At 54.7% G+C, this 12976-nt stretch overlaps 5 protein-coding genes across 5 annotated transcripts in view; 3 read left to right on the top strand and 2 right to left on the bottom strand.

The window, feature by feature from the left end:
* Positions 1-2850, top strand: part of GUITHDRAFT_108148 (hypothetical protein) — a gene marked incomplete at both ends in the record, with an annotated part of 3376 nt that extends 526 nt beyond the window's left edge. Inside the window, 11 exons of the mRNA XM_005833037.1 lie at positions 528-591; positions 641-687; positions 729-871; positions 980-1094; positions 1138-1200; positions 1457-1626; positions 1864-2116; positions 2354-2427; positions 2470-2513; positions 2649-2693; positions 2744-2850. Coding sequence (XP_005833094.1) covers positions 528-591; positions 641-687; positions 729-871; positions 980-1094; positions 1138-1200; positions 1457-1626; positions 1864-2116; positions 2354-2427; positions 2470-2513; positions 2649-2693; positions 2744-2850 — 1125 coding nt within the window. The remainder of the gene's footprint in view (positions 1-527; positions 592-640; positions 688-728; positions 872-979; positions 1095-1137; positions 1201-1456; positions 1627-1863; positions 2117-2353; positions 2428-2469; positions 2514-2648; positions 2694-2743) is intronic.
* A 189-nt stretch (positions 2851-3039) lies between these two features.
* Positions 3040-5818, bottom strand: GUITHDRAFT_163105 (hypothetical protein; the record flags this gene model as incomplete). The annotated part of the gene is made up of 11 exons (XM_005833038.1): positions 5230-5818; positions 5006-5179; positions 4859-4961; positions 4653-4726; positions 4097-4208; positions 4019-4049; positions 3857-3965; positions 3700-3802; positions 3474-3580; positions 3129-3245; positions 3040-3090 (listed from the first exon to the last, which is right to left on the bottom strand). Exons 1-11 carry the CDS (start codon positions 5710-5712, stop codon positions 3040-3042), a joined length of 1464 nt encoding a protein of 487 aa, XP_005833095.1. The 5' UTR covers positions 5713-5818.
* A 1705-nt stretch (positions 5819-7523) lies between these two features.
* GUITHDRAFT_138583 (hypothetical protein) lies at positions 7524-8136 on the top strand (the record flags this gene model as incomplete). The annotated part of the gene is made up of 5 exons (XM_005833039.1): positions 7524-7595; positions 7641-7705; positions 7748-7816; positions 7878-7938; positions 7984-8136. The coding sequence occupies 5 exons, from the start codon at positions 7524-7526 to the stop codon at positions 8134-8136; spliced, it is 420 nt and encodes a 139-aa protein (XP_005833096.1).
* A 226-nt stretch (positions 8137-8362) lies between these two features.
* On the bottom strand, positions 8363-9937 carry GUITHDRAFT_70820 (hypothetical protein; the record flags this gene model as incomplete). The annotated part of the gene is made up of 2 exons (XM_005833040.1): positions 8363-9807; positions 9865-9937. The coding sequence occupies 2 exons, from the start codon at positions 9935-9937 to the stop codon at positions 8363-8365; spliced, it is 1518 nt and encodes a 505-aa protein (XP_005833097.1).
* A 771-nt stretch (positions 9938-10708) lies between these two features.
* Positions 10709-11858, top strand: GUITHDRAFT_152528 (hypothetical protein; the record flags this gene model as incomplete). The annotated part of the gene is made up of 9 exons (XM_005833041.1): positions 10709-10764; positions 10822-10892; positions 10938-10998; positions 11044-11103; positions 11151-11234; positions 11280-11462; positions 11555-11608; positions 11653-11694; positions 11749-11858. Coding segments are annotated over exons 1-9 (669 nt in total), but the record flags the coding sequence as incomplete, so codon positions are not given.
* Between the last annotated feature and the right edge of the window lie 1118 nt (positions 11859-12976).

The following is a 12976-nucleotide window of genomic DNA, read 5'->3' on the forward strand; positions in this document are numbered from 1 at the left end:
CTGCTCCTGCTCCTGCTCCTGCTCCTACTCCTACTCCTGCTCCTGCTCCTGCTCCTGCTCCTGCTTCTGCTTCTGCTTCTGCTCCTACTCCTGATCCTCCTGCTCCTCCTTCTCCTCCTGCTCCTGCTCCTGCTCCTGCTCCTACTCCTGCTCCTGCCCCTGCCCCTGCTCTTCTTACCTCCTCTCCTGCTCGTGGACCCCTTCCTTTCTTCTCTCTATCGGCGCTTCCTCTTCCGTCTCCTTGTCGCTCCTCTTGCTCTTATCTTTATCTTTCTCATCCCCTTGCAGGTTTCACCTCTCCCTTCGATATTCTGCTGCTCACTTGGCAACCTCAAAGTCCTGCTGCCTTCACCTCTTTTCTCTCCCTCCCTCTACCTTCCTCCCCCGGACCCTCTCACTATCTTCCTCCCCTTTCCTCCCATCTCCTCATTCCACTCGTCGATCGCTTCATGTACGCCATCGGGCATTTCAAGCCTGTAGCAGCGAAGACAAGGTGGAGTTGCCACTGGTGGACGAGGCTGCCCCAGCACAAGAGCCGAAGCTGCACACGAAGGCTCTCATCAGCGTTTGCATCGCAGAAACAAGACCTCTGTGCGTCCTCTGCCTTGCCCGAGCGTGAAGTCTGACGGCCCGAGGGCAGACAAAGTGCTAGGGGTGAAGAAGACTGCCACGAAACAGGAGATACAGGTAGGAAGCTCCTTCCTTCCGCTCTTGTCATCCTCGTACAGAATGCCTTCCGCAAGATGGCGCTCGAGAAGCATCCGGATATTCGCAGGTCTGCCGATGAGGAGGAGCAGAAGTTGCACAAGGAAGAGTTCCTGGAGATCATGACGGCTGTCTCCATCCTATCCAACGCCGACGAGAGACAAAAGTATGATAGATTCCTCGCTGCCCGCGCCCAACCAGCCTGGGTGCAGCCCCAGGACTTCAGGCGAGCAAGCGAGCATCTCAAGGGTTGTCTCTGAGACGTGGTGCGCAGAGAACAAGGACCGAGGGCGGAGGGAGGGCCCGACGACGGGCAAGCGAAGCCAAGTTGGGTGGAGTTGCAAGAGAGGCTGAGGAGGAACAAGGACATAGACAGCGTCATCACCCAGGTGCTGCGGGTCTCCTTCAGCCCCTGCTGACCCGCTTGACAAGTTCATGGATGAATTCTACGAGAGCATGTCGCAGGCGTACTGGGGCCCTTCCTTCTACGGTCAGGTGCTGCTTTCCCTCCTGCATGTGCGAACGTGTAAAGGGTAGATCGCAGCTATGGCAGCTACTGGATTTTGAGGTTTTCATGCCAAAGTAGTTGTGTGCGAGCTAAGGCCTGTTGGAGCTGGACTGCAGGAACAAAGAGACAAGCTTGTTCGACCCAGTGACAAAACTTCCTCTCACCTGCATCTTGAGCGGCAGGCAACTGATCGGACATGTCTGCTTGTCTTCCCGAAGATCGAGGAGTTGTAACATGTGGCAGGTGAAGGAGAGGAGGATTCCTCTCCTTGCAGACACGCAAAAGTCACAGATGCTGCCTGGCTCTCCCACAGTGTGCGAGGAGGAAGCCCATGATGTCGGCCATGAGCGCTCTCAGCCGCAACAGCGTCAGGATGAAGATGAAGTTGAAGAGATTCTGGAGCTTCACTTCATGTAGTCATGCTATCTCGAATGTTCTTGTCCTTTGTTTGAGGGCGGACAATGCTTGCACTCCATTGCACTCTGGTTCAAGTCTAAGTGGAATAAGTTGAAGTGATGTGATGTGATGTGATATCATGTCATGTCATGTCATGTCATGTCATGTCACGTCACGTAATGCCATGTGATATATACTTAGAAGTTTTCATCGTATCAATCAGTGTTTGATCTGCATGACTTGTTGTATCCCAGGGAAGAACTGAAAGCCTGGTGTGAAATCCCAAGAGACGTCAATCAGAACCTCAAGATCTTCATAGTGAATGAGGAGAAGGCAGACTCGTTCAGCGGGGAGCTGGTGGCAAAGATCCCTTACGCGCCGATGAGGATGAGATCGTCAATGACATTGAGGAATCTGATGGTGAAGATTTGGAGTAAATCCACGACGGGCGAAGGGAAAAAGCAATGGGAGCAGAACTACACGCTGATTCGCTTCAAAACTCCATGGGTGAGATGACAGGCAGGAGGAGAGGAGAGGCAAGAAAAGGAGGGGTGGTTAGGAGAGGCCCAGGCGAGAGGAGAGGAGGAAAAGCAAGGAGGGAAGGAGATTGGAGAAGGGGGTTGAGAAGGAGAGGAGAGAGGAGGGAGTGGAGGGAAGAAGAGAAGTGGAGGGGATTCGAATCAAGAAGGGGAGGGGAGAGGAGGGGTGAGAAGGAGAGGAGGGGAAGGTGTTGACTTGACTCAGGTGCTTCACTTCTACCTCATGCATCGATCTGGTCTCTGCGTCTTCCGCGGTCAGCAGGCTGCCCAGCTGCCCAAGTGACAAGCTGCGGCGATGGCGAGACGACTGACGAGGGGCAGGTGGATGTGGCTGTTTGATGCTCGAGTTGAGACGCACGTGGATGGTGAGAAGAGAGGGGGGCGAGAAGAGAGGGAGGGAAGAGATGGAGAAGAAGGAGGAGGGAGACGAGATGGAGGGGAGGGAGAAAAAAGGGAGGGAGAAGAGAGGGAGGGGAGAGAAGGGACTGAGACTTTTGCAGGGTCCTGGTACCTTGAACGAGGACAAGGAAGGCAGAGGATTATCAGTGCGAGGAGGAGGGAGGCGGTGGTGGTGGGGGGGCTGACGTGGTCGCAGAGGTGCATCGAATCTCGGAGGATGAGATGAAGGAGTTCGGGCTGCAGACCATCTTGATCATCTTCTTGACCAACATCCAAGAAAGGCTGCAAAGGGAAGCAAGATAAGAGTAGAGGTTTGTTTTCTTTGTTTTGTTCTGAGTTTCTATTCCCCGTTCACCTCGCTTCCTCCTCTTTAGTAGAGTATCTCTGCTTTTCCCGTCTCGCTCTCTCCTGCTATCCTTGGTTTCTGTTTCTACAACCTCTTCCTCCTGCTTCCACGTCCACACCACAAGAGGATCCTTGCAAGGAGCAGACTCATCTGCGAACATGGAACCCATCCTTCCACTCCTCGACCGACACCTTCACCTGCCCGTCAGAGCAGCAGGAGCAGCAAGAAAGTCAACCTTGCTGTCATGGTCTTTGTCGAACTCGAGCAGGAACAGGTACGACATGCCCACCCCACCCTTCCTCGGCTTGTCGCTGCTGAAGCCTGCTACCCCTGCCTCCACCATCTCCCGGTTCTGAGGGATCCATTGAGCAGGAAGTAGCAAGAGCAAGAGGAGATACAGAAGGGAGGAGAGGAGCAGGATGGAGGAGAGAGGGAGAGATGATGATGTAGATGAGAAGAGCGAGAAGGGGGAAGACGAAGAAGTCACGATAAGGAGCAAGACGAGGACGACGAGGACGACGAGGACGAGGAGGAGGAGGGGGAGGAGGAGGAGGAGGGGGAGGACGAGGAGCAACATCACCATGTACTTCCCCACGAAGTTTCTGATCTCTGTTAGGTTGAGATGATCGTCGTTGTCGAGATCAAACGATCGCATCATGTCGACCGTCATCACGTCGCCAAGAGCTCCTGCCGTCTCTCCGTCACGGCGACTGCAGCACATATCCCTCCCCCCCCCCCCTTTCCTTCCTCCTCCCCCTCCTCCCTCTTCACTTCCTCCTCATCCTCCTGCTCCTCCTGCCCCTCACCATCGACATAAAACGGTTCTTGCGGCTGGTCATGAAACAGCTCAGCCACCCACTCGTCCCATGTGACTTTCTTGTCCTTGTTCTTGTCCACCTGCTCGAACGCCTTGCAAGCTCAAAGTCATGCGGCTGCTCCTGCCGTCGCCTCCTCCTCCCTCACCTTCTTCCCAGCATCGGTCTCGTTGCCAACGAACCATTTCCCGCCGAGCTGCGCGCCCATCGCATCCTCCTCCTCCTCCTCTCGGTCCGAGCTGATGGACTGAAAGTGCCTGCCATGCTGAACGTCACCCGCGTCTCTTCCCTGCCCGGCACCAGCACTCACAGCTCGAACTCCTGTTCGTTGATAACACCATCTGCACGTTCAGCATGAGGACAGGAACAGCTGCCGCGCGCCCTTCACCTCGGTCGAGGTCCTTGGCGTTGAAGTAGAGGTGCTCCATGTACAGAGGATGCTCCTCCTCCATCAGCAGGTCGCTCTCCTCCTGCCCATCGTCCTCCGCCTGCTCCTGCGCCTTGACCGAGACGTTCGACAGCAACAGAAGGCTGAGCAGCAGCAGGACCGCGGTCCTCTGGTTCATCCTGCAGGTCAGACAGGCTGAGGAGGGGAGGGGGAGGGAGAGGGGTTGAGAAGACGGCGGCGGCAAGGGGAGCGATGGGGTTTGAGGGGGGCGGGGAGGGGAGGAAGGGATTTGCTGGGAGGCGGAAAAAACTGCTTTTAGGGGGAGGGGAGGAAGCGGGAGGGGGGAAGACAGCGAGGTGAAAAGAGGAGCGAAGGAGAGAGGGAGGGGAAGAGGACAGAGAAGGGAGAGGACAGAGACAGTCTAGCAGGGAGAGAAGAAGAGGTAGAGGAGGGAGGGGAGGAGAGGAGAAAGTAGCGAGCGAGACCGAGTCAGGATTTCGATTTATTCGGAGCAAGGGAGGGAGGGAGGAGGAGTGTCCTTATAGATCGCAAGTACGTTCTTGCAGTGCCCATTGATGTCCTTCGGCCACTCGATGCGACGGGATTGCCAACCGAAAGAAAGCGCCAAATCTGCATGAAGGGTGAGGGGAGCGTTTAGCTCTCGTAGGAGAGGAGGAGAGGAAAAGGGAGGTGAAGGAGGAGGGAGGAGGGAGGAGGGAGGTGAAGGAGGAGGGAGGGGGGTGGGGGATGGGGGGGTTGAACCTTGCAGGGCCTCGAAGAACTTGTGGGTGCAGTCCAGGACGAGGATGAGGCAGGAGGGTTTCACTCGCTCGAACATGTCCTTGAACATGGCGAACTCATTCTCCTGCTCTTCCTGTCACTGCCCGGCCACATTAGAACCAAGACAACCCGAACGGCCTTGAGGTTCTCGGCGATGACGAAGGAGAGGAGCACGATATCCAACGCGGGCATCTCCTGCGCGAGGGTGAAGTTGGCGCCGTCCGAGAGAGGCCGCACGATGTCGCAGGAGGAGAAGACGACAGCGTCTCCTCGGCACTCGACATCGCATGCACGCAAGCACTCCTGCGAGTGAGACATGAGGAGACAGCAGGCAGGTAGAGCAGGGGGACAACCAGCAGCACGTCGTTGGCTTGCCTCCAACCTTGTTCGATGTCCAAGACATGAACCCGCAACCCTCTCGGCTGCGACGTGAAGTTTCTGTGCAACACCATGCCGACCACGTCACAGCCCGGACCCCCGCCGAGGGAGGCGACGAGCAGCTCGTGTTCGCTGCTCCTCTCCTGCTGCAGCCTGACAACGTCAGGATGGGACAATATGATGCCCAACTGAGCAGAGCGATGGGGGAAGTGTCGGCGGATGTACCCGCTCCTCGCCTCCTCGTCAGAGAAATCCGGCGAGCATTCCCATTGAACCACAGTCGAAAGCTTTCTCATAAGCTTCCTGCTCTTAACCCGGTCCTCTGGCGCAAGCTTGTCCAACAAGACCGGCATGAGGGCCTTCAAAACCGTTTCATGGTACTTGAGGTACTTGAGCGCACATTTCCTTGCTGCGTGCAGCTCCTTCTGTGGATCGTGAGAAGCCGTGTCGTTGCTCATGGAGATGATTGAGCAGCTGATATCAACTCATCGATCGAGCGCGGAGGTAACAGCAGCAATGATCTAGGAAGATCCCCATTCGAATACAACGCACTTCACATCACCTACTCAACACGTCAACACGTTCTTCTATCTCTCCCCCTCTTTCTCTCTCCTCCTCCTCTCCTCCTCTCCTCCTCTCCTCCTCTCCTCCTCTCCTCCTCTCCTCCTCTCCTCCTCTCCTCCTCTCCTCCTCTCCTTCTCCCTCCTCTCTTCTCTCCTCCACTCGCCCATGGCTCACTTTGTTGCTCATCCCCCTCATTCTCGTATTCATCGCCCTCATTCCCTGTGGCATGCTCGTTCCCTATCAAGTTCGCTAGGACCTCTTTTAGGACTTTGGGGTCTATTCTTGTAGCCCACCTATTCCTAAGACCTAAGTCTAGAGATGAAGAGTAGGGCACTACGGAAGCTACGTCTCTTCTATGACCAGAAGTGCACACTCTAGGACCTGGTTAGTATGACCTAGGGCCTCTCGAAGACATAGGCTCACTAGCACAAATTCCGATAGGAATCCTATGACCCCGGGAGTTGTGCGACGAGAATGCTGTGGCACTTGGATCAGTTGGGCAGGGGAGAAGGAGGGTCATGGTATGATATTTTATAAGTAAGAGACTAAGTAAAAATGAAGAAGTCTTGTACTGATACTGATATCAGCGATTCGAAGGAGGCTACCCAAGTATTATGAAGAGATCAGCGCCGTATGAGGATCAAAGTTCAAGGGTAGAGGGATATGAATATTTATTAGGATGATACTTATGAAATTGACGAGGTAGGGGGGTCAGGGTCAGTCACTTGAGCCTGCCGTTCGTCGAATCTCAACAGCTGGATGTTGGAAGAGCTACCCAAGAAGTGGGTGGGGTACTTCATGGCAGGTGGTGGTGGAGGGGAAAAAGGGGGTAGAGGATAGAAAAGTAGGGGTACATATAAAAATAATGAAAAAATGATCGGAAATAAGGGGTATTGAATTATGATAATAAGGGGTGTAAGTATTTTATAAGGGGTTCGAAAGTCAAACTAGGGGTGGGGTCCGATATCTCGTGTGGGTTGTTTGTGGGTGAGATACTGGGGGGTGGGGTGGGAAATTTCATTTCAATGGCAAGGGGAACATTCGGGGAAATGAAAGAGGAAAGGTGAAGAAAGAGGGGAGAATGGAGGTAGACGAGAAGATCGAGGGACAAGAATGGGGAGAGAACAAACAAGATACATCGAACAAGAGGATGGAAGGCGGAGAATGTGCCAAGTGTTGTTCAAACTGAGCAAGGAAAGTTTGGCATAAATTGGACATCCGCAATATTCTTATTTTAGAAGCAGGGTCAAGCATGAGACTAGTAGTAGGATTGAAGGGCAATGACGCATTGACCGCTAGACAAGTGCCGGCACGGATGATGATCATTGCAAGTCAATATGTGAAGGGATGTAGTTAGACTCAATGCCACGGTGTCGGGATGGGATTCAAAGTTGCTATCCGAAGATGTAGGAAAGTTGGACGAGGTTATCAACGCGTGTGAGATGAAAACACATATAAAAGAAAACCACAACCATGGTTCTATTCCTGCAAAGCCAATGAATGTTCGAATTAAAACAGCATAGAAGTTAGAGTCAGGTAGAGAATTGGAAACCAAGGCGCAGGGAGATGTCAATATCACGATTTGATGGGGAAGGAGAAGAGTTAAAAACATATTGCAAGATTGAGAAATAATGCGAACGTCAGGGTGGTTGTGATACAAATGTTTGATTGGAACAGGAGGAGGGGCTGCCGAATGGTGGTACACATGACGGCGGCACCGAGGGGATGCGGTAGAGATCTCTACATCTTCATGAGACCCGAGGTGACGCAGGGAAAGGTAGAGGACAAGAACAAGTTGTGATGTGCTCTGACGTCTCCTCAGACGCTCATGTCCAGGAGCGACGGATCGGGGCGGAGCAGAGCGATAATGAACCGAGACATGCTGATGTAAGCGTTGCCGGCCGCCGCGCCTCCACTAACCTGCTGCAGTGTGGAATCGGAGAAGAGGAGGAGGCAGAAGACGCTCAGTGACAGACTCTCCACTCCGAGCCCCAGACAGTGAGTCCAAGGACGAGAGGGCTTCCATTCATTCCATATGCTCATCGCTGGCTGGCTGCAGGCTCCGAGTAGCGTATGAGCGCAACGTGCAGTCGGCAAGGTCCTCTCTGTACCACCTGCGGGTGACGCCCCGCCGTTCCTCCTCCCTCCTCCTCACGCTGCTGCAGATGGGAACGCCCTTCTCTCCGGGACAGACGCTGCAGGAGCGCGACCGGCACATCAGGCAGCGACATGCCGAGTGGATGGTCCAGTCAAGGAACCGAAGCCCATCCGCCTCCGTCAAGTCGAGGAGCCACGTCCTCTCCCCTATGACCGTTTAGCCTCCAGTGAGCGAAAAGCGATTCAGGTCCAGTTGCTCCTGCAACGAGTGCTTGTCGCTTGTAAGTTTGAATCATTATTGTTTGTACCTCCCAAGAGCAGCAAAAGATCCTACGATCCGATTGATGACTTCCTTCCACAGCAAAATGATTCTTTCTTGCGAAACGACTTGCAAAGGAATCAATGCACTTTAGTACACTCCACACCGAGCAGAAAGGCTCTTGGCTCCTACCCTGGGCTGTTCGCATTGGCACAAGCTCTTCGTGCTGAAGCAAGACTTGCAAACACTGGTTGCATTTGACGGTAGATTTGATTGTAGCAGGCGTACATCTCTTGGTACACCTTTTTCCTGCCATGATCGCAAGTGAACGTGTCAGCAACCTCAGTGCATTCTTCTTCCATCGTCTTGCCCATGGCGCTCCTCGCCAGCATCGCAGCCCCTCGCGTGCCAACCTGCTGGGGATCTGCCACGACCTCAACGTCTCGTCCCAGCACGTCCGCCATGATCTGCATCAGCAGCCGGCTTCTCGTCCCTCCGCCCACGGCCCGCACGCTCCTCTCGTCGTCGAGCTCGAGGGTGTCGCTGAGGCTCTTGTAGGAGTAGCACACCCCCTCCATGACGGCGCGGCAGAGGTGAGCTGTGGTCGTGCTGGGCGAGATCCCGATGAAGCAAGCTCTTGCGTTCTCGTCTGTGAATGGAGATCGCTCCCCCGCTAGCCAAGGACAGAAGATCAAGCCGTTTGCTCCTGGGCCCACACTCGCACCGGCCTGTTCCATCAGGAGATACGCTTCGTCCTTGCTGTGCCCAGCGAAGAAATTCCTCCTGAGCCACTCCAAGTTAGCGCCTGCTTGCATGCAACTTGCCGCCGAGATCATCAGCTTCGGCTCACACGGATGGGCCAGGTGGAACAACCCGGCGCCTCCTCCGCGCCTGGTGCGCTCTTTGCTGCATGCGATCCACCCGCTCGTTCCCATGTACATGTAGCTCCTTCCCAGCACGCCGGCACCAGCTCCGATCGTCGTCGATCCAGCATCTCCACTGCCGTGAACGACGGGGATGCCGGCGACCAAGCCGAGCTCCTCAGCAGCAGCAGGCGAGAGGCTGCCTGTCCTCTCATTGCCATGAACCAACTTCGGCAAGCATGGAACAGCTGAGGCGAGGAATCTTGAGATCAAGTCCACGTGGAATTCTTGATGATCGTCAGTCAGCAGGCCGGTAGTCGATGCCGTCACGAAGTCAGACACGCCTTCGCCGCAGAGCTTGAGAGTGACAAAGTCATGCGCTCCCAACAGAATGGTAGCCGTTTGATCGACGACCTCCCTCTCATGCTTTGAAACCCACAGGAGCTTCGGAAGTAACGAACAAGCGCCCTTCCAGTTTCCTGTCTCGCGTACCAACGCCTCTCTCCCATATTCCTCCTCGACAAACCTTGCTTCTTCTGAAGCGCGGGTGTCGTTGTACAGGATAGCGTTCCTCAGAGCATGGCCGTGCTTGTCCAGCAGGATCAAGTTCTGCATCTGCCCTGTCAACGCCACGCATGTAACTGACTTGCCGTGCTGTGAGAATTCAGGTCGTCGAGCACAGTCCTTCAACGCCTGCCACCAGTCCATCGCCTGCTGCTCCTCCCATCCACCGGGACAAGACATGGAGCCATGCTCATACCCGCTCTCAGCTTGAAACACTATTCCTCCTCCCAGCGCCTCCTGTCTCGTCTCCCTTCCGTGCTCACTTTCCATGTTGCTGTCATCCTGCAGAACTTGAAGCTTCAGTGATGAAGTCCCAACGTCTATGCAGAGAAGCATGCGAGAGCGCACGAGATAGATGGAGCACCTGTAAGTTCATTCCATGTCATTGTCATCTTCTTGCAAAGACCCCTCCCCCCCCCCCTCCTCATCGTCTCTCCTCGTTCTCTTCTTGTCTCCCCCCTCCTTGTCTCTCCTTGTCTATCTTCGTCGCTCCTCCTCTCTCCTCGTTCTCTCCTCGTTCTCTCCTCGTTCTCTCCTCGTGCTCTCCTCGTTCTCTCCTCGTTCTCTCCTCCTCTCTCCCGTCTCTCCCATCATCCTTGTACTGATTATTCTTTGTTTGCTCCGGTTTGCCCTTCTTTTTCAGTCAATAAAGAGGATTATTACCTCCCCCCCTCCCCCGACGACACTATTCATGAGAGAGGGCAGAAATGTACATATAGCCCTTTAATTAGTAGAAGTCACTTTGTAACGGAAGGGCAGAAAGCCGACCTCCGAAGAGGCAATCCAAAAACGAGCAGCAAATGCATACAGGAAGGGAGGGTCGAGGGGAGGAGGGACGAGGAAGGGAGGGAGGGCAGAGGGGAGAAGAAGAAGGGATCAGAGACTTCGTAAAGATTGGACAAGAGAGGTGGGGAGGGAGGGAAAGGGGAGGAGCCAGGAGAGATGGTCTTACGTATATTGTGAGGCAAGTTTTCCATGTACTTGTAGGCGGAAGTCACATGATACCGAAGAGAGGTTTTGAGAACTGACGATCTGAAACATCATTGCAAGTTTTCTCAGAGGGCTTGCTCTTTCACTCCCGCATGCTCATGGTTGAACGTCTTATGCAGGTGGCTTAAAACCAAGACAGGAGGGCCGTACAAAAAATGGCGAAGGGGTCACAGGTGACACATTCAGCTCTGCTGGCGGGTCTGCACTCATGTCGCGTGTTCGTTGGCCAGGCTCAGCAGCTTCGCAAGTATGCGCCTGCTGTGATTGCTTGCGCTCTTGTCGTCCTCCTTGTCGTTGAAAGGTAACAAGGTGCGAATGAGCGCGACAAGGTTAACTGGTTCAACAGGAGCAGCAGCTACCGGTCCAGTCTGGTCTCGCTCGCTGATCCTTCAGACTCGCAGTTTGAGGTCCAGCAGTCTTTCAGCGCAGGAGGAGAGTGACTTTTGTCTCAGGACCCCCAGCTGAATCAGATCTACAATCAAGCCCTCCGCGAGTCCCTTCGTGACTCTAAGGTGAACGCACAGGCTCAACAACGCCCAGCTCTTGACCAGCTTGGTAGGAGATCAGCAGAGGCTTCGAGTGGAAGCACTTGAAGAATTCCGCCAGCCAACCAGCAGAAGCTCCGAAACAGCAACAACTGCAGGTAAACCGTTCCCCGGCCCCCGGTACCAAGTCAGAGGATGTGAAGGCCCCAGCTGTGAAGAAGAGCGAGGAGACCAAGGAGGATGAGAGATTGTCCTCTGGTCAGGCCAGGAGCGACCTCAGCGCTTTCTTCACGCATATGGAGAAAAGTCATAGTGACTCAGCACCTCATGAGCACGTGGAGTTGAAGAAAGCTCCTGCGGTGAAAGGCCTGTCTGAGTCCACCAAGGTGCGTCCCAAGCGAAGAAAGAGGGGAAGATAGCACGCAGCTCCTTCTTTTTTCAAACACATCGGAAGCATCCTAGTGACGAGCTTTGACAGAGGGAGCTACAAGCACTGATGGGGGAGAAGCAGAAGGCCAAGCTCATGAATCAGGTTTGTCTTGATGTGTTGCCGTCGTCAAGGTGATGTTATTTCAGGTCAAGCAGCAGAAACATGACATTCGGATCCTTGAGCACATGGTAGGCTGGAGGGGATGAGGGCCGGGTGCGTGTGATAGTCTCACTGTCGAGCAGCTTGTCGACTCCCTTGCTGCAAAGTCGAACCCCGTAGAGCCGAAAGCTACTGAGACGAAGAGATCGCGCCATGCCGATGACCAGCAGGACCAGGAGAAGAGTGCGGAGAAAGCTTTTGCAAACATCTTGGCGGCGGCAGCGGCTAACGAACGGCCGAAAGCTACTGAGATGAGATCCCGTCCAGTAAAGGACAAGCAAGACAAGGAGAGGAGTGCGGAAAAAGCTTTTGCAAACATCTTGGCGGCGGCGGCAGCCAGCGAATTGTCACATGCTGCTAGGGAGGTGAGGGAAAACAAATGGGTCGCATGCGTACTGAATGAGGTCCTTCGTAGAAGAAGAGCTCCAAGTCGAGGTCACCAAAGAGATGGGAGGTCGAAGGATACATGGATGCGGACGAAGGAGGAAGTCAGTTGGCATCGTTTGCACTTCCGGCTCCTCCTGTACCAGCTCCCGACCTCCGTATGCTTCTCACTCCATTCAGCAGGCTGCCAAGTGTCCTCCCTGTGGCTTTCTTCCTGACTGTCAGGTGAGGAGGAGGAGGAGGAGTGTCGTCTCGATTGATGACACAGTTCCTACCTCAGGTCAACCCTGCTGCAGTTGGAAGGTCACGAGCAACCGGGATGTTCAATGCATATCCCTGTAAGACTTCCTTGCTCGCAGCTTTGACCTGACGCGCGTGCAGCCATGCCCCAGTCCAACCCTGTGTGGGGCAGCGGCGGTGCTCACTTGAGCACGCTTGCCTTGTCATCGGGAGGAATCAATCAGGATGTGAAACCTCTTTGGAACAAGCTCGGCGATATCTTCCGGCCCGCAGCAAGAAAGCTCCTCAGCAAGGTGGCGCCTCCTGCTAACAATCATCCTTGACCTGGCGGGCAGGAGCCTGTAGAGGATGAGGAAGGAGGATCAACGCGGGTAGAGGAGTTGGCGTCCTTCGCCCTTCCTGCTGCTCCTCAGTAAGCGACACGTCACTCTTATCCCCCACGCTCACTGGCTGCTGCAGGGCGTCGCCTCCTCCCAAGTGTGTCTGTCCTGCGTGCAAGCTGGGGGACGAGAGGGTGCGACGTTCTTGTGCCAGTGGCTGTTGTAACAAGACGGTGACAGATTGGGTTCGAGGATGAGAAGCACTCCAAGAGCGATGTTTCGCAGGAAGAGCTTGTCGGGCTGATCGGTTCTCTTCATCCTTCCCCTCGTCGGCTCTGATGCTGCCTGCAGATGACGAGCTCATGAA

Source organism: Guillardia theta (genome assembly GCF_000315625.1).
Source record: "Guillardia theta CCMP2712 unplaced genomic scaffold GUITHscaffold_32, whole genome shotgun sequence".
NCBI lineage: Eukaryota > Cryptophyceae > Pyrenomonadales > Geminigeraceae > Guillardia > Guillardia theta.